Source organism: Notolabrus celidotus, chromosome 21 (assembly GCF_009762535.1).
Source record: "Notolabrus celidotus isolate fNotCel1 chromosome 21, fNotCel1.pri, whole genome shotgun sequence".
In the NCBI taxonomy this organism is placed as follows: Eukaryota; Metazoa; Chordata; class Actinopteri; order Labriformes; family Labridae; genus Notolabrus; species Notolabrus celidotus.
The window spans coordinates 859,955-884,895 of NC_048292.1; the positions used below are offsets into that span (position 1 = coordinate 859,955).

The 24,941-nt window shown below is 39.8% G+C and overlaps 1 protein-coding gene across 1 annotated transcript in view; it reads right to left on the reverse strand.

Moving 5' to 3' along the window:
- Window positions 1-1,081: 1,081 nt before the first annotated feature.
- celf2 (cugbp, Elav-like family member 2) overlaps window positions 1,082-24,941 on the reverse strand; it is a 171,461-nt gene continuing 147,601 nt past the window's right edge. Inside the window, exons 6-10 of the mRNA XM_034674158.1 lie at window positions 16,595-16,720; window positions 11,700-11,879; window positions 8,996-9,139; window positions 3,377-3,549; window positions 1,082-1,404 (exon numbers count right to left, since the gene is read on the reverse strand). Of these exons, the coding sequence (XP_034530049.1) occupies window positions 3,422-3,549; window positions 8,996-9,139; window positions 11,700-11,879; window positions 16,595-16,720 (578 nt within the window). The 3' untranslated portion in view covers window positions 1,082-1,404; window positions 3,377-3,421. The remainder of the gene's footprint in view (window positions 1,405-3,376; window positions 3,550-8,995; window positions 9,140-11,699; window positions 11,880-16,594; window positions 16,721-24,941) is intronic.

Sequence of the window (24,941 nt, forward strand, 5' to 3'; positions counted from 1 at the left end):
TTTAGGAATTTTATATAGCTAATTAACCAACAAGAAATTTAGCAAATAGGGACTCCTTAAAAAAAAGAATAAACCAAAAGAAAACAACAAAGTATTATAGTAATATGAAAGGCTTTGTCTATTGTTCAAGTAAACTGATTTTTTAGTCTTCTCTTGAAAAACATGAGAACATTTAAGACCGTTAGACTTGTGATGAAACCACAACTAAACTCACGAGAAGCACCGACGTTAACGCAGGTTACAGGTATCTTAGTACTTTTTTTTTCCTCTATACATTTAAACAGTAGAAAATATAGGTCATTTCATCATGTGCATTTAAACCACGGATTGTCTATCTGTGAGTCAGTTCAGCAAAAGGTGACACAAGTAGGTAGCATTTCTCCCACCCAAACAGGGCAAATGTCTTTTTTATTTTTACCTTTAAACTACTCTAGAAAAAAGTGGTTCTATATATAGACTTTGAATGAGAAACAGAGCCACTTAAAATGGCCTTATCAAAAAACTTTACACTGCCTGAAAAATGTAAAAACCATTGGAGAGCTCTGAGAGAGAGTCTAATATTGATCAGACAGTTTTTTACTCAAAACTGTTTGGAAGTAGTCTTATTTCTCAGAGAAACTGGCGCGGACTGCTTCTGGACCGCACAACACGCACGCCATGTGAACGCCATGTGAACGCCATGCGTACGCTCTTTCTTTGTTTTGTGGTCGGCGCCCCAGAAGCAAGGTGACGCGCCAATTCCTGTGGTGAACTTTCAAGTTTACTTTAAATGAAGAAGAAAAGAAAAACTGACATAAAAAGAAGAAGAAGGAAAAAAATGCAAGAAAACATACTGAATGGAAATCACTTTGCCACAGGTTGTTGTTGTTTTTTTTTTTTGTTCTCCAAAAAAAGGAAACCCACGTGTTATTCCATAAAAATCTCAGTCTTTTTTTGTTTTTCATATGAATGCAGCTTTATATCTTTTTCACATTGATTTATTTTCTCTCACCCGCCCCCTCCCCCTTTTTTTGTATATATATATATATATATATCGCCCCGGATCCAAAATGAGGTCACATGCAAAAAAAAAACAAAACAAAAAAACAAAAAGCAAAAAAAAAAAAATCCAAAAAAGTTCAAAAAGTCAGTAGGCAGCGGAGGAGGAGGAGGAGGAGGAGGAGGAGGAGAGCCAGGTTATGATCAGGTGAGCTTGGAAAAGACATCAGAAAAAACAATGACGGGGAGGACGATGACACTTTTGTTGTTTTTCTTTTTTGGTGTTTTTTTTTGTTTCATAACTTTTGTGTTTTTTTGGAGAGGAGGGGGGTGGGGGTGGGGGAGGAGGAGGGGGGAGGAGGAGGAGGACGCCACGGAGACATGCTAGGCAAACGATGAGCTAACAGGCATGGAGATGAGGTTGTTCTAAAAGGGGGAAAGAAAAAACAGGGGAGAGGAGAGAGTTACACACAGAGAGCCAGAGAGCACCACACCACTACAGCATTTTTTTTTTTTGTGTTGTGTAAAAAAAAATCAAGAGAAACAACAACAAACAACAACAACAACAACAAACAACAACAATGCAGAACAGCAACACCACTCACTGATTTCATTGGCAAATTTTTAAGCTTAATGTTTTTTTTTTTTAAATATCATCATGAAATAACAGGAAACACACACACACACACACACATTCATGTGTCACTCATTCACAAAAAACACAAAGCACCCAAAGCTTAAATCCATCAGATCCCAGATGGATGTTGTGATTTGGGAGACTTTTCCTGGGAAGGTTTAAATTTTTTTTTTAAAGAATCTTTGGAGATGTTTCCAGGGGGGGAAAAAGGGGGCGGGGCTTACGGACAAACGAAAAACGGAAACACTCAAAACAAAAAAAAAAGAAAAAGTGAAAAACGCGAGAAATTAAAAAAGGAAGAAGTTTGACAAAGTAGTCCCACTACGCATGGAGAGAGGGAGAGAGAGAGAGAAGGGAAGAAGAAGAAGAAGAGATGGATGAACAGCACAGAGCGGTTGGTGTGTGTGTTTGTGAGTGAGTGGATGACACAGGTGAAGGAGGAGGAAGAAGGAGGGGGGAGGAGGAGGGTGTGGTTTAAATGGCGGCGGAGTATGTGTCGTGATTTCTGCACTGAAAAAACATGGAAAAAAAACACCGGAGAACCCACTTTTCCACGAGACTTCTCCACAAAGGGTCTACTTTAATGATGCTGAATACTTTATAGGAGTCCAATAACTTAACAATAGGCAATAAATAAAATCCTTTTTTTTTCTTCTGAGGCAGTAAAAATGTATAAAAATAGAACTGCTTTTTTACAAATAAAATTTACAGGCCTGTGGCTCTCTGTACTTTGAATTATTTTTTTAAAATCTTTCAACAAACATCAAGTATTTTCAGTTACCACCTAAAACCCATAGACTCTTTTATTTATTAGTAGCATTATTATTATAGCCTTCATCAAATTCTGGATGTTGTTTTGAAAAATGCTCGACATGCTGTAATATCCCTTTCACGTCAAAGACCAATGTGATCTGACACAGAAAAGTTTTTTCTTCCTGACAAATAAAAAAATCTGTTTATATTTCACATAAATAATAATAATAATAATAATAATAAGACGTAGCTGGAGTGTGTGTGTGGTTTTTTGTTCTCTCTCTTGCAGTGGTGGACTGGATCTGTGTCGGCAGGCTGACTTTGCCGCTATCTGTAAATGTAAAGAGGCCACTTAAAGTTTGCAGCCTTTGCTCCCGGGTTGTCCAGCAGGCATAGAGGGGTTTTGGAGAAAGCAGCGGCGGCCTGCAACCAACACCGCGGAGGTCAAAGGTCGAATGTGCATATCTGCATGCGTGTCAAAAAACAAACAGAAGAAATAAAGAACCGTCCGCTCGGCCTCAGGTTCACGACGAGAGAGGAAAAAGAAAATATTATGGCTCCTTTGTCTTTACCTCGGTTCTGACTGTAACTAGTCCTCAAAAATGTATAAATAATCAAAGAGTGAAAATAACTTTGTTTTTAAAAAGCTACTTCTCTTCCATCAAAAATAAAAAGATTGCACAAAGTAATGGCGGTAATGGAAGCGTTCATGTAAAAGCAAGTAAAAGAAGAAATAATTGCAATAAATAATAAAAGCTTCAAAGCTAAAATCAAAATATCAAAAAACAAAAATGAAAAGAAACAAAAACAAGGCGTGTGTGTGTGTCTCCCTCAGGGTGGTTGTAGGTCGTCTCCCCCTCCCTCCCACATCCCTCCCGAACCCTCCCGTCAACCCCCCCCCACCCTCCGCCCCCCCGAGTCCCTGTGTAGAGAGGTCGTGGCTCGGTTTGTGTTTTTTTTTTTTCTGGTTCTCTTTTTTTCTCTGCGGGGGAAGGGGGGGGGACTTACCCTAGCAGTGCTAACATGGGGAGCAGATAGACCCTAGTGCTAAGATCAGTACGGTTTGCTGTCGTTCTTGGAGCGCTTCAGCTGCACCTTCAGCCGCTTCATGCCGATCTGGAAGCCGTTCATGGCCTGGATGGCTGCCTGGGCCGACACTGGATTGTCATAGCTGACGAAGCCTGCAGGAGGAGGGGGGGGGGGGACACAGCAGAGGGGGAAAAACTGAAGGTGGTGGACTCAGAGTACAGTGACAGAAAATACAGTCCTTTCTCTACATTGTGTTAAATTCTGCAATAAAAATCTGCAGTCATTTAAAGCTCCTGTAAGAAACCCTGTGTGTTGTCTTTGGCGCCCCCTGTGGTCAAAACTGTCTCCCCAAAGTCTCATGACCCCCCACTGTTCCTCAAAGTGATTTATAAGGAGTCATCTGGCAAAAAGAACGGCATAAAACTCTTTACAGGGGTGCTGGTGGCCTAGCGGTCTAAGCGCCCCACATACAGAGGCTACAGTCCTCGTCGCAGGGGTCGCCGGTTCGATTCCTGGACAGTGGACCATTTCCTGCATGTCTTCCCCCGCTCTCTACTCCCCACATTTCCTGTCTCTCTTAAGCTGTCCGATGAAATAAAGGCAAAAAGGCCAAAAAGAAAGGCAGAAAACTCATTACAGTTTCTATTTTCAAGTTTTTATATTCAATTTAGCATCTATTGTATTTACTATAATGGGTAAAATTTACTTTTTAATTTAACTTTAACTTGTGTCATTCAACTTTTTGTTGCATTTTTTCCATATTTCTTTGTTCACCACAAGTTAACAAATTATCTAGAAGTAATACAAACATGATAATGATAGTAAAGTAATAATAATAATTAATAGTTCAAACAAAAAGGAAGATTAACATAAGAAAACAAAGTAAATAAAGAAAAATTTATAATAATAATAATAAATATTTTTAGATAACTTAAAAAAAAAGAATTCTGGAAGACATCTTATGACCCCCCAGGGGGGTCCCGACCCACACTTTGTGTCCCCCTGCTCTACATCATGTTACAGAGTTTGAATTTCTTTAAAGGGGACATATCACCCTCTTTTTCATCAACATATATTGGTCTAAGAGGTCCCCAAAACATGTCTTTAAAGTTTATGCTCATAAAAACACTTTGAAATCAGATTCTGGTCTGCCTGTAAACCCCTCTTCTTCAGCCCTCCTCAGAACAGGCTGTTTTCCCTCTAACCACGCCCCCTCAGGAAGTGGGTGTGGCCTCGGCTGTCCGGCACGTTGATCTAATGTTTACATGTTGGCTGAATATACACGGCTGCTCACAGACCCGCGTTACTTCAAACCTCTGAATCTGATCCAGAATCTGATCCTGACGGAGAGGCGCCTGCAGCAGGACCTTTCTGAACCATTGGTCACAGATTTAGTGTTTCTTGTTGTTTTATTTGTCAGCATGTCGACGTGTGTCTTGGTACACAGCTACCAACATGTAGCTATGTGGCTATGCTAACTAGCGCTAGCACTTATCCATGATAAATAAAAATCCTCCACTAGATCTTCAAATCTGCAGACGTGGGGAGTCAAAGCGACCTTTGTGTTTATTAAGACAGCCTACAACTAGCATGCCTCCCTCCTAAGCTCCTTGTTAGCACACATGTGTGCAGGGAATGAAAAACGGAGGAGGGGTTGAGTTGTATTTTATACAGTCTATGGGCTGAACAAGCTCCGAGCTCTGACTTCCTGTTACAGACCGGATGGCGTTGTGACGTATGAAAAACACTGAAAACTGAAACGGCTGGTTTCAGCACACATTTACAGAAAGGTGGAGAAATCAGAACAGGGGCAGAATGGACTCTTTGACTTTTTCAGGGGGTTTGTAGACAGGGACACAGATTTCAGGGAGAGAACCATTAAAAAGTCCATTTTGCATGATATGTCACCTTTAAGTCTGCTTTTATTTAAAGCTCCTGTATAAAACCTTATGTTTGTGTTGACTTTGGTGCCCCCTGTGGTCAAAGCAGTCTTTGCAGGTTTTGTCCTCTACATGTTTTTTAGACAAAAAATGTCATCCTGCTCTCTTTCAAAAACAAATGCATCACTTCATTGAGGATCTTTAACACGGACAGTGTGTTAAAGCTACTTCAGTGAGAAATCGAAGCAAAACTATCATTACAAGCGAATCCACCGAGCTCATACCCCCAAATTAGCATTTTCATGTTTTTAAAGCTCCTGTCAGGAGTTTTAAACTTGATGTAAACAAATTGAACTTGATCCTGAAGCCTCTTTATTGCCTACAAAATCAAACAAGACCACCTGCAATGAGATAAGCAACTTATATAGTGTTTATTTTAATGTTTGAGGCTGCAGCGAGGGGGTAGGTGTCAGATCAGGCTATTGGCAGCATGCTGAAGAAACCGCCTGTTGTTAAATTGAACAAATATTCAAAATGTGACTCTTAAAGGAAAGCAGCCATGTAGAGGATAAAACTAACTAAGTGATAAGATGCATCTTCACCTATAGGGGGCACCAAAAGCTCCTCACTGCAGCTTTAATTCAATGCAAATGCATTCTAGGACTCTTGGCACTATTAAGCTCAAATATCTTATGCTCATGCATCCGAAGGTCACACTACTGGTTCTCTATGACCCTGAGGGAGCTGTTTCTAACACTCTTTTATTAGTTTGTTGTATTTTCTTGGCGGATAAGTCATGAAACTCTACAGAGAAATATTGAGGATGAAGAATCAGGTTAGCTTATAAAGCCAGGAAGCAAAGTTAACAAGCCGTGTTGCACTAGTGTGTGTTTAATTAGTGAGGACAATATTTGTAATAAAGGTTCAAATAGTTGTAACTGAAATGTTTGCACTTCTTTAACTGAAGACAGAATCATTTCAGCTCTGTAATAAAACTCTAACCGCCCTCTCTCTTTGTTTTTAGCACCAACCCGCGCCGCAGACCTCCCTTCATATCCGTCTTTAAAAACCTCTCCTTGAATGGTCTCGTTTATTTACAGCAACAATACTTTCTCCAAATGAAGGCGTAAAAATAAACTGATGCTGGAGTACTACGCCAGGCACTCTCATTATGTTTCTGTGTCTGGAGATTACATTTACATGTGCATTAAAATACACCCCTGGTACACAATGAGGAAAGATTAAACTTTAATGACTCCTGGAGGGGGGACTGGGTCTGTGCATAAACAAAAGAATAAAAGAATTAAAGCTTAGTTAAATTGCACGCGTGCAATCGTAAAATAAATAAGGACACTTCGACTGTGAAGCTTCAGGAGTCCTAGATGTTTTAGAAACAGCTCCAGAGAGAGGCCAATGTGGGTCATAATGTCACAATAAAGGTGTTAGTGCACACACTTTATGTTGTGTTGTTTGGTTGTGTGTCTTTGTGCACACTTCACTTCCTCCTGTAATATCTGCAACCTCGAAAACTGACAGTAAACGCCTCGTCTCGCTTGTCTCACATCCATCCTCGCAATCTGACAAGTATCGCTGCCGTCTGTTTGTGTGCCGCCGCCGCCGCCGCTGCCACTGCTCCCATCCATGCTTGATTTATTTCTGTTTCCCTCAGTCGCTACACGAGGAATGGAGATGGATTATATTTAGGTTTTTTGTTGTCAACAAGGACAAATGCTATGCAAATCAAAAATCTGTGACACGTTGAAATGCATTTTTGAGTTTGGAGGAGGAGTGTTGAGCTGCTGTTTTTTAAGAATCAGGTAAAGATGATGTCGCTGTGAGTAAACACATGGCTTAACCTTCATCCCAAAAAATCAGGACATTCAAAATCAGGCAGCCAATTTAAAGTCCATCATTTGCTCTTTTGAGCATTCACACTGTCCTTGTCAGAGCGATGTGTGTGGATAGTGGATACACCGAGAGGAGGAGAATGTTCTCCAGGTATTTGGGGTCAGTTCCAGGTAACAGATTCTGACTCATGTGACTGTTTCCTGGTAATATTAATAATAGGTATGATGAGTCATTGCTTTCCTTGTTAACCTTGTAATGTTAGGAATTAGTGTTAGAATCTGACAGCCATTGAAATCACTGTAGAAAATGATGTATAACTGGAACCTGCAGCTACTAATGCTAATTGCTTGTAGAGCAGTTTTAGGGGATTTTTCCTTTTGGTAGATTTTAAACAAAACCTTGTTTTTTTTGTAGAATTAAGTTTCTTCAAGACTTTTCTTTTGCATTGTTATATTTCAGTTTCTGTAACAGAGAGTTTCAGACTTTAATACCAAAGAAGAAGACATTAATAGTTGTATTAAGCAAGCTGTGACCGTTGGTGTTGAAAAAAAGAAGCAGAAGTGACAAAACTGCAGTTCCTCAAGTGTCCACTTGAGGTTAGTCCCAAAGCCAAGGAAACCCCATTAAAGCCCATAATAATATGTTTCATTTAGAGTGATATTAAACATGTTTACAGCCTGAAACAGAGGACAGTGTTGCTCTCTATGCCTCATTTTCCTTTTAAAATAATTTTATTGTTTTAAGAATTACATTTTTTAAAGGTTAATAATCAAAGAAATATGTATATTTATAATTTTTTAAATAATTTCCTTTTAAAGATTCTTTATACGTGTTATACATAATTTGTATTTTTAAGAATTTTTTTAGCAATCTAATTTTTAAGATTCTTAGTTTTACAGATTTTTTTTTAAAGATTACTTTTTAAAATTATTTAATTTAATTTTTAAGGAAGTTTCTTTTAATGATTTTTGTTATAATTAGGGGAGTGGCATATTTGATTTTTTAAAGACAATTTTTAAAGAATTAAATTTTTTAAGAATCTTATTTTTAAAGATATTTTTAAAGATTATTTTTTAAATAATTTTATTTTTAAATATATATATATATTTAAGAGTTATATATGATTAGTATAATTAGGGGCGTGGCTGATCTGACTGACAGGTGGGCGTGTTTGCCTGTCTAATATTAACTCTATCTCTGCTGGTTGCTGAGTTAGATGCTGAGTCAGCATTTCCAGTAACACAAATACTGTCTCTGCTCCTCATAACGCCTCTTCAGAAACCCATGGGTGTTATATAGTCCATGGTTTGGTGAGCCTATGATATCTTTGAATTTAGAGTCCATTTGAGGAGCTTCTTCTTCCTGATTAAGATATAATCTTTGTGAACTTTAAAGCTCCTGTGAGGAACTTTATTGCGCCTCTGTTGCAGAAAACAGAACCTCTGGTTTCATCTTGTAAATGTGTCTAAATCTCCTCCTACTTTCTTCTAACAATCAAATCTGTGAGAAAAAAAAGGCTAAATCTTCTTCTAAAAACCGCCTCGTGTGACACCTACCCCCCTGCAGTGATTACAGACTGCTCCAAAGAGATGATCTGTCGTCTTGCCAATACTTTTGTTTGCTTTTAAAGGTCATGAGGAGTCATCTTTGATGTTTTCAGTCTCTTTCATACCCGGCTGAAAACTCTGCACAGGAGCTTTAAGATGCTTCTTTTAAAATCAGCAATGTTGTTAATATCCTCTGAAGAATCAGACCTTGTGTTCTGTCTCCTTCAGAGGATGGAGCCCCTGAACCGGGACTAGTTCACTGAGTGTGTGTGTGTGTGTGTGTTTGTGTGTGTGTGTGTGTGTGTGTGTCCTTGCTGCCGTACCGAAGCACTTGCTAAGGTTTGTCTGTTTGTCGATGAAGACTTTGGCAGAGACCACGTTTCCGAAAGGCATGAACATCTGCAGAATGTCCTGGTCTCCAAACTCCTGCGGCAGGTGGTAGATGAACAGGTTGGCACCTTCTGGACCTGTTTGGGACGAGATGCAGAGCAGGTGTGAGGGTCAGAGTGCTTTTTCATTAAGCAAAGCGGCATGAGAGGAGGCTGCAGCGCTGCATTGTGGGAGCTGTCGTCATAGGAACTCGGCTGGAGCGCAACATCAGCTGACCTTGAGTTTGTTATTGCTTTTAAACAAGATTCTGCGATTGTATTGAGCGTTAAACAAAGATGAAAGCTTTCGGTATCATTTAATAATTATATGTTGGTTCTCTGTGTTCTGATTCATTCACTCTCTCGGGCGGCACGTTGTCTCTCTTAAGAGGGGTCAGAGGTCGCGGAGCTGCGTTTCTCCCCGGAGGGTTTTGAATTCCTGGATGGATTGTCAAAGAAATAAAAAGCATCTTTTCACAAACGGATCTTTGTTTGAGGCGAGCAAACAAACAGTATGTGGCTTTATTCTCTTCACTCAACATTTCATCATCTCCTTTGTATTCCACACTTTTGTTAAAAGCTTTTTCAGGGAAATTTAACCTCAAGCTGTCAGCGTCTGCGTGGAGGTGACGCTCCACGGCAGAGATGATAGTCAGAATTATCAATTTCACTTTTTTCTCCTCCAGGAATGAATAAAAGGAAGTGTGCAATCTGCAACACACATGTTGACCACATTCACTGGAGAGGACTGGAGAGAGTATTTAGGCAAAGAGGAAGGCATCATGGGATTTAGATTTTATGTTTCTAAATGCTTTCTAACTCGGACTATTCTGCACTTCTGTATTTACTTCATTATTATTTTATTTGATCTTTATTTTGTTTGTATTTATAGCTTATTTTATTCCTTCTCCTATTATATCTAACTTTCTTACATACTGTTTATAAGAGCTCTGAAATGCCCAGATTTCCCTCCCCGGGGGGCTAATGAAGTATTTCTGGTGCAAGATTCAAGAGAACATTTGGCATTTATTCCCAAAATCTCAACTCTCATCTTTTTCTGCAGAAATGTGATTAAATCAAAATATTTTTAAAGACATTCTGTCCTAATACAAATGTCCAATGCTCCCTAAAAAACTTTAAAATAATTCTGTAAAATCTGGAAAATAAGTTGCACTTCAGGAATAAGCAACTCCACAGCGTGCACTTTTTTTCCTGCACCGCCTGTTTTCACCTCATGGAGTTAGAAGTCCTGCAAGCTGCACGCCTCTGCTGTCTTAGGGAGTCTTTCCAATCAAACCAGCTCTCCATAAACTTGATTATCTAAATAACATATCATTGTTTCTGTGATTGCATGATTGGGACGGAATAAAGAAGGATCTCTCTCTCTTTAATGTAAAAACTACCTCTGCACTATTATCATATTATTTTAGCCTGTACATATTAGTAATGCCTACTTGTTGTTCTTTTTGTGTTTATAGTTGATATTATTATTATTATTATATTTGGATTTTGATTTTATTCTTGTACAAAGAGAGAACAGTTTACCAAGTCAAATTCCTTGTGTGTTCAAGCATACCTGGCCAATAAAGCTGATCCTGATTCTGTTTTAAGGTCTCATCTGGCTTTTTGCTTTTTATTCTGTTATATTTTTTAGACAGTAAAAAGGTGTTAAATGTGTGTGTCCAACATATATTTAATAAGGTGATTTATGTGTTTTTTCTTTCTGCTAAATCTTCATTTTTATTCTCAGTTTGGGATTTAAATTAATGATTTAAAGACATTTTAAAGTCGAGTAAATAGTAAATAGATGAATAAAGTGTGCATCCAATAGGCATTCTGGGTTTCCTTCTGAAATAGACTTTTTAGATTATTTTTAAATTAAAATAATCTGTGATTTCTTGTGTTGATTTTGAATATTTAAGAAGTAGGTAAAGCTAAGTTTAAAAAGCAACAAAAATACATATAAATGCATTTCTTATGATTTGTTCTTGTTGCAAAAACAAGATTAAATCCAGTAAAATGTCATTTAGCCAGAATGTTTGGGAACACAATGTTTGGGTTCTGTCCAGTTAAATAGTAGAAGATTTTCTCTTAAACTCCAGCCTCATTTTTTTTTTACAAACTCTACGGGAGCTGAGGTTTTTGTTTCAGGATTTATTTTTTTTTTGAAAAAATTGTTTTTAAGATTTTTTTATTTTAAATACATTTTTTTCAATCCTTTGATAGCTTTTTTTAATGATTTTTTTGTAAGATTTTTTTTTACACAAATTAATATTTTTAAAGATTTTTTTGTAAGAATTTTTTTATATTTTTTTCTATCTTTTAAAATATTTTATTTAAGATTTTTTGTAAGAATTGATTTTACAAGAATACATTTTTTAAATATTTTTTAAAAGAACTTTTTTGTTTTATATATTTTTTCTAAGAGTTATGAATAACTGGGCGATGACTTCAGGACATCCCGCTGCTTTAGACTCAGATCTCTACCTCGATGAAAGTCCTGCTCTTTAAAGTTCCCCTGCCTCCTGTGGTCTCTCCCCGCTCTGGAGGGTAAACCCTGCAGGACTCTCTGAATGCAGTTTTGTGCAGTAAAGACTCAGCGCTCTCTCTCCCGCTGAGCAGCACTGATGTTTAGACAGAAAGCCCCGGAGCTACTGACCCTCTTTCTGGCTGCCTGCAGCCCCTTGCTGCTGCAGCAGAGACTGGCTGTAGAGGGTGGGCAGCGCTGCGGCGGCGTACTGCTGGATCCCTGAGTAAGCCTGCGTCAGCGCGTCCATGGTGCCCGCCGTCCCGTTGGTAAGCCCTGCGCCGCCCAGGCCTCCGTTTAGAGCCGCCATACCTGAGAGCATTTGAGCAACTTTACATAAAACCCAACAATAAAGAAAGAAGAGTGCACTTACTCATTAGCGCTCCCACTGAAGGTTGTGTTTACCACACACACACACTGATACACACACAGAACATCACACAGACACTCACGTAGACTGTACTGTAAGTTACACACACGTCACATTACACACACACACACAGACACACACACATTAATACTGACTCCACACAGAAAACAGGACATGTCAGATCACAGGACACACACACATTATCATCACACAGTTAAGAACAGTATGAGTGTCGCTGATGACAGCCAGAGCTGCACACAGAGGACGTCTAAATCTGCAGCAAGGCAAGCACACACACTTAAAAACACACACACACTACAGACAATTATGTGAACAAAACACACTGAAACACAGGACACACACTTTCCCTTCTGACCCACATTCAGTCATTTTTAGGTCTTACTCTGAGCTCCAGACTTTATATCATTGTGTTCATTCAGGTTTTATTTTATCCTATTTTTATCACAGTTATTTAATTTTTAAAACCCCATGTAAAGGACTTTAATTGCCTCATTGTGTTAAACAAACAGACACACTGCATCAGCTGTGAACCTTATTTACTTAAAAATAGAGCAACATTTTTAACACAGGGTTGTCCACACTAACACATTAATTGCAGTAATTAAGGTCTGAATTTGGTGTCATTTTCTCTTTAATTGCATGCTTTTTGTCCCTTTTGGCACACCGTAGTTAAGCTGCCGCAGTGTCTTCCTGCTTCCTGCTTCCTGCTGCCACTGAGATGGAAATAACGACACCACTGAACTTTTGACTGACTCATAACACTTAAATAACCTCTCAGACGACTCAGTTGAAGAGTCAAAAATCAAAATATCATCAATGTAGTTTCAGTATAAGCTACCAGCTACGAGCTATGCATGCATGTGCAGCTAATGAGACTGATATTAGCGGCTAACAGCGTCACTTAAGCTAGCAGAGCACTATTTTGGAGTAACCACAGAACTGAGGATGAAACTGAATCAAGGAAGTTAAGTACAGCTGCTGCTTTACCCTCAACGACCTCGACAGCCAGCGGCGGCTTCTTGTTCTTAAATGTTTGATAACTTTTGAACCGCTAATCCAATCAACAAGCTTTAAAAACTCAGTTACGGTGGACATTCTCAGCTTTCCATTTTTTCTCATTCAGCATTTTTAAAGTAAATTCAGGAGAGTCTGGCGCCCCCAAAGATGGTCTAGGTCTTTAAGGGTTAAAGGGTGACGACAGACTTGATAATAAACCCTGTATTTCACTAAATTAGCATTTTGAAGCTAACTTTAAGTCCTAGCATTGATTGAGTATTAAACAGACTGTATAATAAACGGATGGCGGCAGCCATATTGGAAATGCTGAGCTCAAGATAACGTCTGTGGAGCTAGTGTGAGGTAAAGAGGCGGGCCTTTAGCCTCCTCGCTAACAGCTACAGTGTTCCCGCCTGTCAATCAAGTCAGCCACGCCCTTATATGGGCAAAACTTGCAAGTTTAATATCTTCAAAAATACAAGTTATAAATGAACAGTGTGTGCCGATAAAGAAATGAGCTCCTCAGACCTAATCTGTTTTTTGAACCAGGCTGTAAACATGTTTATTTCTGCTGTAAAGATCGTCTTCTTTGAATGGGTGTGTATGTGGTTTCTGGTGTTTCTGCAGCCAGCCTCTAGTGGACGCTCGAGGAACTGCATGAGCTTTCATTGCATTCATTTGATTCTCAAATCAAGAGTGGTTGCAGCACATTGCACTACTTGCAAACATGGATGTAAAAGCTGCTTTGAAATGCAAAATATGGGAATATTAAACGTGCATTCATCACGATTAATTCTTGAAATTCAGTGATTGATCGTGATTTAAAAAATGAATCATTTGATGCCCTTAATTTAGAGATAAGTAGAAATCGACCTTGCCTATGTAGTGTAATTAACCTTTGTATTATGAGGCGGTTAGTCCAGGAAATGATGGAAGGTTTAGATCCCTAAATATTCCACTAAGCGTCTCTGGGTGTAGATTTATGATGCCCTACATTCACAGCAGCTCAGTCAAACATAAGCAGCGAGCTGAAGTCTCTTTTCCAGCCCGTGACGTCTCACTTTAGTGGTCGACACGTGGAGCCAGGATGGGGAGGGAGAGAGGGGGGGGGCATCATCAGGGGAGTCTGGTTTAAAAAGTGAAGGAACGCAGCAGTAACACTCATTAGCTGCTTGTAACAGCTTAATATCACGGCGGAGGGCAACTTGTCTGAGGGGGTCTGACATTGGCTCGGCGTCCTGTCGCCTCACCGTCGGACACAGTGAAATAAATTATCACCACCAAGCTCCGGATTATAGGTCACTCATTTATTCAGGAATAATTGCACCAGTGACCTTTGCAATTCAATTAAGGCCTAGATGTGTTTAAATGAGGGCGGTCGGTGGAGGAGGAGGAGGAGGGAGGAGGAGGAGGGGCACGGCGAGGGGAGAAGGGTGAGCTGGGGAAAATATGGGATGCAAAACTAAAGCGACCCATTTCGTTTGAAAAGACGAGCCTCTGCGTGTGTGTGTGTGTGTGTGTGTTTCTGTAGCTGACGCGTATATGATTTACACAGCGGATACAGCTACTCAAGCCGAGGAGCAGAAAGGTCAGAGGAGAATAATGTGGAGGAAGAGGCCGCTCGTACAGGATCTGTGCTGTAATAACAGCGCTGATTAAGATCCCAGTCGTCTCCCCAGAGGTCAGAGGCAGGACACACGACGCAGAGCGCGGCGGCGGGTCCGGAGAGACCGCACACACACACACACACACACGGACAGAAACGTGTGTATCTGTGCTGCATCAAGCTGCACTCTCAGATACATCATGTCAGCACACCTGATCATCATTTTAGAGACATCAGGGAACAACATATTGAAGGATTGTGAATGCATGGTGCAGGAAAGTCAACTTTTAAAATTGTTCTTCATGCAAACAACTATTTTTTAATATTTTAGAGAAGGTGGGAGTCACAGTTTTATATTTTGTGCACTTATTGTGCAGGAAAACTGTTATATTAAAATTATTTTGCATGAAAATCTGTTTTTTTTTTGCATCAAATTATTAAAGCTAAGTGTTTTTTATATATATATTTTTTTTCTGCATGCAAATTGCAAAAAAAAAAAGGTTATTATTTGTTAACTTATAATTTTTTGGACATGCACAATCAATGCAGATTCATATTTTGCACATTTTATTGAAAAATGAAAATATTGGAGAATTTATTTATTTTGTCTTAAAGCATCAAAGTCTGTTTTTTTTTTGTTGCATCAAAATAAATTGTGCAGGATTTATAATCTGGAGTAAGCTACAAACTCTAATGTTAAACCCCTTGTACAGAAAACACAAAAGACAACATCATGACAACAACAACAACAACAACAACAACAACAACAACAACAACAACATGGACAGCCACGTGAGGTGACAGCCAGCTCTGCCCGCATGGCACCACAGCACTTCAACAGCAAGCATAACCCGGACACAACCAGGAAGCGGATGGAGAAGTGGAGGAATGGATGGAGGAATGGATGAAATGTCGTCGGTTGGATGAATGAGTGAGGTAGCCGTGGTGGAGAGAGTGAGGACAGTTTATTTATTGCGATGCAGAGAGACGACAGGAAGAACCAAACCTCAAAGTGTTGTTTTGTTTGCAGCTTTAAGTGATTAGTCTCAAAAATCTACATCCTAAGTGATGTTTATTTCTTGTTATATTGTATTTTTAATCAGTATTTTATTCACTTTTCTTGCTTCAGGTTGCTGTTCTGTAAAATACAAACTAAAATAAAATAGAGGGTTGATTCAAAACTTCAAACATCTTTAGAAAAAAGACAAATTAAATATTTTTAATCATCTTAACTTATTCTGCTATAAGTGGAAACTCTGTTTACAGAGACTGTACCACAGGTATTTTATTTATTTACATGAATTTTTTTAAAGACTGTATCAAAGTTTTATTTTATTGTATTTATTAATTTTCATTTCAAATTTCTATTAGACTGTTCAAAAGTTTTAATTTAATTTAATTAAATGTATTTGTTCTAAATTTTTATTAGACTGTACCAAAGTTTTTAAATGAAATTTAATGCATTTTATTTTTCATTTTATTCTATTTTATTTATTTATTTTTATTAGACCGTACCACAGTTTTTAATTTGATCTTTAATTCATCTATTTTTTCATTTATATTTACTTTATTTATTTTTATTATAATTATTTATTTAATTCATTTTTTTTTTTATTCATATAATCCATTAATTCTTTATTTTATTTTGACATTTTTTAAAATGTTCTTCTTCTGTGAAGCTGACTGCATTAGAGTTTGACAGCTGCATGGGTTTTTATATTTTCTTGAATTATGATTTATTCATCAAATTAAAGGTTTATCAAGGTTTTGATAGAGAGTCTTAGAGATAACTCTTTTATTTTGAAAATCAGTCAGATATCAGATATTCTCAGGAAACTCAAATGATTCAAAAACCCGTACGAGTCAAACTCTAACCCTTCCTTGTTTGGCTCCTGTGTTTCTGCGTCCCTCTGCATCGTCTCACAGGTTTGTTTGCAGTGATGGTGCTGCTGAAATGTGCATGGAGTGGAGAGTGAAGGTGAAGGTGGAGGTGGAGGTGAAGGTGTAGTGGCTGATGGCAGGGTGAATACTCACTGTTGATGCTACCTGCTAGTGCATTAATGTTGTTCAGGCCCACAGTAGCGCCTGCCAGGCCCTGCAGGGTGCCCAGAGAGGTCAGAGAGTTCATGGCTCCGGCGTTGGAGCTGGCTGTGGTGCCCGCTGTTAGGAGGGAAGCGGAGGAGGGAAGGGAAGGGAAGGAGGGAAGGAGGAAGGAGGGATAAGGAGAGAGAGAAGAGGACATGTGATAAAAGAATTTCACAAACAGTTTCTTAAGATGAGGTGAAGGATTTCTCATTACAAAACTTGAACACACGGTGGAGTTTATACAGAAATACTACTCTTCAGAACATTCTTATGATTCTTAAATAATCCTGTCAGAACTGCAAACAGCTGAAAGCACTGCTGAGAAAAGTGGCTGCCTGCCTCTGCACTCTTTACTTTGAAGGAGGTCAAGTTCCTAAAGATGAAGATTTTAAACGGAGAGAGGTGTGAAGATGTTTTGGCATTTTTTGAATCGTCTCATGTGACGCTCCGAGGTGCATGCAACCTGTAAAAGCTGCTCAACGTACGGTGCAAGGTGCAAAGAGTCTCCTAATCATTCAGATTGTTCTTTCAGAGGAGCTTTTAAAAGGTAAGCGCTCCTGCTCCTGTTGCATTGCTATTTATGCAGCATGTTTTTGCTCTCTGCTGCTCCTGACTCAGGAAGCAGTGATGATGCAATGACTCTCTGTTGCATAAAGATAGCAAGTTTCAAACGGTGGACCCAGGGTCTAAATTTAGTTCAGGGGTAGATATCTCCCCCCTAAAAAGCCCCTGCTAGGGGGGTAGTACTTTTCAAAGGTCCCGGGACTTTCAGGGGGCGGGGCCTGCAATGCTGAACGTGTCTGATTGGTAGATTAACCTCAGTGTTTTTATTCCTCCCTCCGTCCACAATAACATCACACACATCTGTGATTCTCTTGATTTCTCTTTCTTTCATTAGTTTTTATTTGTTCTATCTTTTTTGTATGTGTGTGTACTTTTCAAAAGAAGAAGCTGTGATTCTCTTGATTTAGCAGCTTGTAACAGTAGTCTTCTCTCAGCCCACCGTGAATGCTGCATCTCTCCTCCCGGTGTTCCGCTTTTAAAAGTGACCCTGTAAACTGGAGACCTTCAGCTGAACGTGTCAGTGTTTGTGGAGTTTACACAGCTGTTGAAACACAGAGGGAGTTCCTGGGAATGCAAACTAGTTTAGTTTTTATTAAGATTTCAAAATATCCTCATCAGATATTTAATGATGGTCTAAAGACGTTTATGAGGGATGCATCCAGCTGAGAGTCTCCAGTTAACAGGGTCGCCGTTTAGACCAAAACACCGGCCGATCTCTGCGATCACGGCTTTTTGAGTTCAAAAGGATTTTAAAGGCGTGTTGAAACGTCTTTGCTACTCGCGCTTATCTCCTCTCACGTGTTGATTCAGTGAATCCATCTGTGATGAAATATAGCACCATCTAAAACAGACCAGCTGAGTCTCTTCATGCTAACAGGCTAACTGTTGTGTTGATTCATTTGTTGCTTTTTACATGTTTTTAACCGCAGGCGCAAAATTTTCAGTTTTTTCATGTTTTTCTGCTTTTTGGAGCACAATTAATTTTTTTGACAGGTCAACTTTTTTTTTTTCCCCAACTTTTTTTTGTCAAATCTTTTTTTTTCAAATTGTATTTTGTGAAAAAAAAAAAAAAAAATTGTCAATAAAAAAAAAAAAAAAAAATTAAATAATTTTTTTTTTTTTTTTAAATTTTTTTTTTACATATTTTTTGTTACATTTTTTTATTTTTTATTATTTAAAACAAAATATATTTTTTGATTTTTTTTTTTCAAAATTTTCCAAAAACCATCCAGTCATTGTTTTTTCCATCTGTGATGAATGTCATTCCTCTTTGTTTTACTGCCCTCTACTGGTCTGGTGTTGTAGTGCATTTACTTTTTTTCCTCCATACGTCACTGGCCTGATTTACACAATCTACCCAGGACTTCAGCCTGCGGTCGAAACGCAGACAACAATGGGGGACCAGGAACCTTTTAGTTCAGGGGCAAGTAGTTCTGGGGGCTAAAAGACCCTGGAACTCTTGGAGGGTGCACAGGTTGGAGGAAACACACCGAGTGCATTGTTTCATACTGTGTTCATCCATATTGTGTTGCACAGATCAAGGAACTAACATTTCTTGATGCACGGTGCTGCAGCCCGGCTCGGCCCTGAAGTCTAGTTTCTGGGATTCGTCTGGTCAGATATCTTAAGAGCTTTGCAGGATCTGGGCGCTATTCAAAGCTGTTTGAAGATAAGGATGAATGCGAGGAGGCCACAGGAGGAGTCTCTTCAGGAAATGTGTAAAATCTAAGTAGAGCTTGCGTGAGCCGAGAAAACTAAGAACATCTCCTTGACATGACGCTGAGTGGAGTTCAAGGGAAATATTATCATGAAGCAACCAATTTCCTCCGCAGTGATCTCCTTCTTTCAGTGTGTCTCAGTTCATTTGATGCTACTCTGATGTCAGATAATGTATCACAAGTAGCCTCTTTAATTAATCCGACAAGTTGTGCCACCTTAACCCTACAAATAAAAACCACCTCAGGTACAGTTCTACAGAAGACACTCCTGGCTCAAAGACGAGAGGGAGATGTGCACAAAAGCAAAACTGATGCACTGCTGCAGGGACCGTCTTAAAGAAGCAGAGATGCACAGAGAGGCGAGGACACAATCAGAAGATTGTTCAAACTTTTTGTTCTTTTCTGAGAATTGTTCAAGACTTCTGTTTAAATTCATGACACAGACACAGAAACAACACAACACAAACTCACGCACACATACACTTTGACACACACTGGTGTGAAATGTGTGCCATACATGGTCTACTTATGTTTGTGGGGGTGGGGGGGTGAGGTGAGATGGTGCACAAAGCTCACAACCTTGCTCTGTTTTCAAACACACACAAAAAAAAGCGAGATTGAGTTACCCTTGATATCATCAAAGCGATGCCAACAAAGCGGGATTGCCGCTGTTTACATATAAAGAAACGGTGCAATAAAAGGAGCGTTACGTTGGTGCAAAAAAAAACAAAAAAGAAATGCTGGCCTGTCTCCATGCAGAACTGTCTATATTTATCAGAATGCTGTGACGTTTTCCATTTCATTGACACATGCAGTTCACACGGAGGAGCTCCACCTGAGTGTGTACTATTCAAGGTTGGACTGACATTCAGAGTCAGAGAGTCAGAGAGAGAGAGAGAGAGAGAGAGAGAGGATGAAAAAAGAGGTGAAAAGCGAGGAGAGAATAAACAAGGGGGAGGAAGAGACGAGACAAGAACGGGCTGGTAGGAAGTGGGATGGAAGTGGTGTAAGTGTTAACATGAAGGAGGAAGTGGAGAGAGAGAGAGAGGGGGATGAAGAGGAGGAGGGGGAGAGTAGCTTTTCATATTCATGCTCTGTTGGGAGTGCGCTCCAAAAAAAAAAACATGGCTGCTGGAGCGAGGCCGAGGAGACATGAAAAGAAAGGAAGGAAGAGGGGGATGATGGAGCAGAAACAGGGAGCTTGTCAAAAGGAGGGCAGCAGGGAAAGACGTGGGCAACGGGGAGGAACACAAGGAGAGGAGAGGAGAGGAGAGGAGAGTGAAAGAGGAAGGAGAGAGAGGAAAGGTTGCATTATTTAACCTCAGTAGTCCAGTTCAGACATCAACCTCCTTGTTCTTTAAAGGGAATCCTGGTATTTTAAACTTAGAGGTCTCAAAGGTTTGATTTGAGCGGGGACGTCGCTTCAGCTGGAGGAGAGGAAACAGGCTGTAATGGCTGCAATGTGATTCTCGAAGCTGCTTCCAGACACTCAATTGGTTGTTTATGTGACTCAGATTGTTATTCTAAGTTTCTGCCACTTTACAGAAAGCATCCAGACTCAGAGGTGTTCATTTTTGTTTACTTCAAAGCGACCAGACACCAAATCATTACCTTATAAAACATGGGAGTTGCTTATCTACCGACACATTTAACTAGAGTTTCACTTTATTTTATAACATCTCAACAAACTAAAGTTGTGTTGTGGATGAACTAGCTATTCTAAAACACCAAACTCACACAGACAAAGTCACCAACTGGTTAAAGAGTAGACTAGCAACTCTCATATCCTACAAAGTAGACTTCTGTCTTTAGTGGCATGGTTGAACCAAAAAACTAAATTTTTCTAGTTTACTTTAAAGCGACCAGACTCAACTTTCTGTAACTTTAGAAAACATAGGAGTTGCTTATCTACCCACACCTTTAAGTAGAGGTTTACTTTCTTTTGTTACTTTCTGACACAGGGATGTGATGTTGTGGCTGCACTAGCTCTTAACTCACATAACACTACTAAGTTACAAACTGGCTTGGGGGTAAACTAGCAACTCCCATATTCTACAAAGTAAACATCTGTCAGTGGTGGCATGATGTTTCAAGAGTAAGGTGCTTTTAAAACCCAGACATTTTTTTCTTGCTTACTTCAAAGCGACCAGACTCCATTTTCCTAAAATGGTAATGTCACTTAAAGAAAGATGGGAGTTGCTAATCTACCAATGCACTTCACCATAGTTTCACCTTCTTGTGATACTTTCAGAGTAAAGCCTTTCTAGCTCTTTGTTGTATTGTGGCTGAAGTAGCTTTCTAAAAACACCAAACTCACGCAATACACAAACAAAGTCACCAACTGGTTAAGGGGTAGATTAGCAACTCCCATTTTTTTTACAAAGTAAACTTCTTTCAGTGGAGGCATGGTGTTTTAAGAGTAAGATGCTTATTGAACCCAGAAACAGCATTTTTCTTGCAAGCTACTAGACTCCATTTTTCTAAATTACCTTATAAAACATGGGAGTTGCTTATCTACCGATGCACTTAACTAAAGGTTCACTTTCTTGTGATACTTTCAGAGTAAAGCCTTTCTAGCTCTTTGTTGTATTGTGGCTGAAGTAGCTTTCTAAAAACACCAAACTCACGCAATACACAAACAAAGTCACCAACTGGTTAAGGGGTAGATTAGCAATTCCCATATTCTTCATATGCTTTATCAACCCAGAAACAAGATTTTTCTTGCAAGCTACCAGGCTCAATTTTCAAAAAATAGTAATGTTACCTTAAAAAAAATGAGAGTTAAGAGTTGGTTCAGGAGTATTTATCATTAATACACAAATTAAAAACTGGTTTGGGGTAGACTAGCAACTCCCATATTCTACAAAGTAAACTTCTGTCAGTGGTGGCATGATGTTTCAGCAGTAAGATGCTTTTTGAACCCAGAAAAAAAAATCTTGCTTACTTCAAAGCCATCAGTTATCCTAAAAAACATGAGAGTTGATTATCTACCGATGCCCTTAACTTAAGGTTTACTTTCTTGTGTAACTTTCAGATTAAAGGCTGTCTTGCACCTCGTTGCATTATGGCTGAACTAGCTATTTAAAGACACAATTTACACAATAATCCAAATGAAAAAAAAACTGGTTTAGGGGAAGACTAGCAACTCCTATATTGCTTTTTGAACCAGGAAACAAGTTTGTTCTTGCAAGCTACCAGGCTCCATTTTCAAAAAATAGTAATGTTACCTTAAAAAACATGAGAGTTAAGAGTTGGTTCAGGAGTATCTATCATTAATACACAAATTAAAAACTGGTTTGGGGTAGACTAGCAACTCCCATATTCCACAAAGTAAACTTCTGTCTTTGGTGGCATGGCTGAACTCAAACACAACATTTATCTTGATTACTTCAAAGCGACCAGACTCCATTTTCCAAGTGTTTTACCTTATAAAACATAGGAGTTGCTTATCTATCAACACACTTATCTAGCCATTTGAACACATTAAGGTCAAACAATAACTCAAACAAAATCACCAACTGGTTTATGGGAAGACTAGCAGCTCCCATTTTTTACAAAGTCAATTTCTTTCAGTGGTGGCATGGTGTTTTAAGAGTAAGATGTTTTCTGGACCCAGAAACAGCATTTTCAAAAAAAAGATTATGTTACTTAAAGAAACATGGGAGTTGATTATCTTCCCTTGTACCTAATTATAGGTTTACTTTCTTGTGTTACTTTCTTCCACAGGGATTTTGTGTTGTGGCTGAACTAGCTAATCAAAAATCTAACTTAAACACAGCTCAAACAGTCACCAACTGGTTAAGAGGTAGATTAGCAACTCCCATTTTTTTTACAAAGTAAACTTCTTTCAGTGGAGGCATGGTGTTTTAAGAGTAAGATGCTTATTGAACCCAGAAACAGCATTTTTCTTGTGAGACTCCATTTTCCTAAATTACCTTATAAAACATGGGAGTTGCTTATCTACCAATGCACTTAACTAAAGGTTCACTTTCTTGTGTTACTTCCTGATTAAAGTCTATTTATAAACACTGAACTCACACAATAAGAAAAACAAAGTCACAAACTGGTTCAGGGGTAGACTAGCAACTCCCATATTCTACAAAGTTCTGTCAGTGGGGTCTTGTGGCTTTAGTGTTTCCCTTTCACAGAATCTAAACTCCAAACACGTCCATCTCTTTAGTTTTACCTTTTTAAAATGTTGTTGGACCCTATAAATAATCAGAGAGACTCATTGGTCGATATTTGATGAGGCACATGGAGGATATTGCAGCCATTAGAGCCTGTCTTGCCGCTGCGGGCTGAAGCGATTAAATGAAGAAATTCCCAAACGTTGAAAAGCTGTTATTCATTTTCAGTCAAAGTGCTAACACCAGGAACCAGGTTTGAAAATGACAGAATTCCCCTGTAACCCCCCCGGTCACAACAAGACCAACACCAACACACACATACAGGAACAAACAGGCCCCGCCCACCGGGAAACAACAGATCTACGTCGGTCTCTACAGCTGCTGAGTACAAACACTGAAAGTACAACGCAACGACACACAGGTCCCAAACCTGACAGAGACATGTAGGCACGAAACACACAAACATGCACACGCGCACACATAAACAGTGCGTGTATCACAGGATGGCGTGGTGATTGGCCGACATGGTGAGGACAGGTGAGGTGTTCAAAAGACACGGTGAGGACGCAGGTAAGCACAGCACAGCATGGGGTCTACACTGAGATGAAGGTCTGAAGAGTGGAGACGGTGGACACACACACCATGGGGCGACGTGCCAGAGCGAGTCTGAACAATGGAGATGGGTCAGCGACGATGACAGGTTGATGGTTTCAGTGATGGAAGTGAAGTGCCGGGTATCATGGGGGGCAACAACACTGGTAATGGGAACGGTGCAGAGCGGAGGACGTAGGCAGGCGTTGGCCCCCCTCCCCCCGGCGTCGGACCCCCCCGGCCTGAGTGGCTGCGGTGTTACCTGGGCTGGCCAACGCTCCCAGGGAGGCGGCGGTGGAGGACAAGGGGTTTGCGGTGGAGGGACTGGCTGAGTTTTGGGCCGCCGCTGCCGCCGCTGCTAAAGTTGCCAGGTTCTGCAACTGCAGAGCACTCATACCTGGAGAGAGGAGCCAGAGAGGGTGGGTGTCAAACCTGGGGAGCGAGGGCTGAGGCGAGGCTTGGGCCGCCTGGCTGGCTGGACCGGGAAGGACAGGACTGAGCACGAGTTAGCTGGCCTGGGCGTCCGAAGCTGAACAGGAACAACAGACTGGTGTGTGTCTGCGGTGTACTCATCCTGTCGGGTGTGTGTTCTGTGAAGAGTCTCTGCAGTGTGTGGAGACAAACACTACAGCAGCTGATTTCACTAATAAGTCCCACTTGTGTTTGAATCAGTGAAAGCAGCTGTTGTAGCGTTTCCTCAGTGATTTAGTGAAACCTATATGTTTCTGTTTACGAGGGAAGCTCGGTGGAGGAGACTCGGCAACAGAGGAGGAAGAATCTATAGAATCTTTGTCTGAGTCTGACTCTGAATCTGACTGAGTCTGACTCTGAGTCTGACTCTGAGTCTGACTCTGAGTCTGACTCCAGCTCTGTCTCTGCTCTGCTTAGTTGTACTCGTTAACGCAGACAGCTAATTGGTCAATAAAAATCATGATTAGAGTCTGACTGAAACGGGACTTTGATGTGGATATTGAAAATTGAAGAGTGTTAAAGGGTGCCTTTAGGTGCTTTGGGTTCCTTTTTAACATCTGCTTTGAGATAACAGATGGAAATTAGCCTTTAAGGCTAACTCTTAGTATTTACAATGATTTATTCCTTAATGATGAGTGAAAATGACAGACGCCTCTTCTGTTCTTATCCTTAAACACACTTTAAGACGTCTTTTCTGAGGTGTTAGATTAGAGAGAAATCTGGACTCCATTCATGATGAACAGGACGTCTTAAAACGAGGTAAAAACTATAAATCTAGGTGCAGATTTAGCCTAATGGTTCAATTGCGTGCCCATATATGGGCGG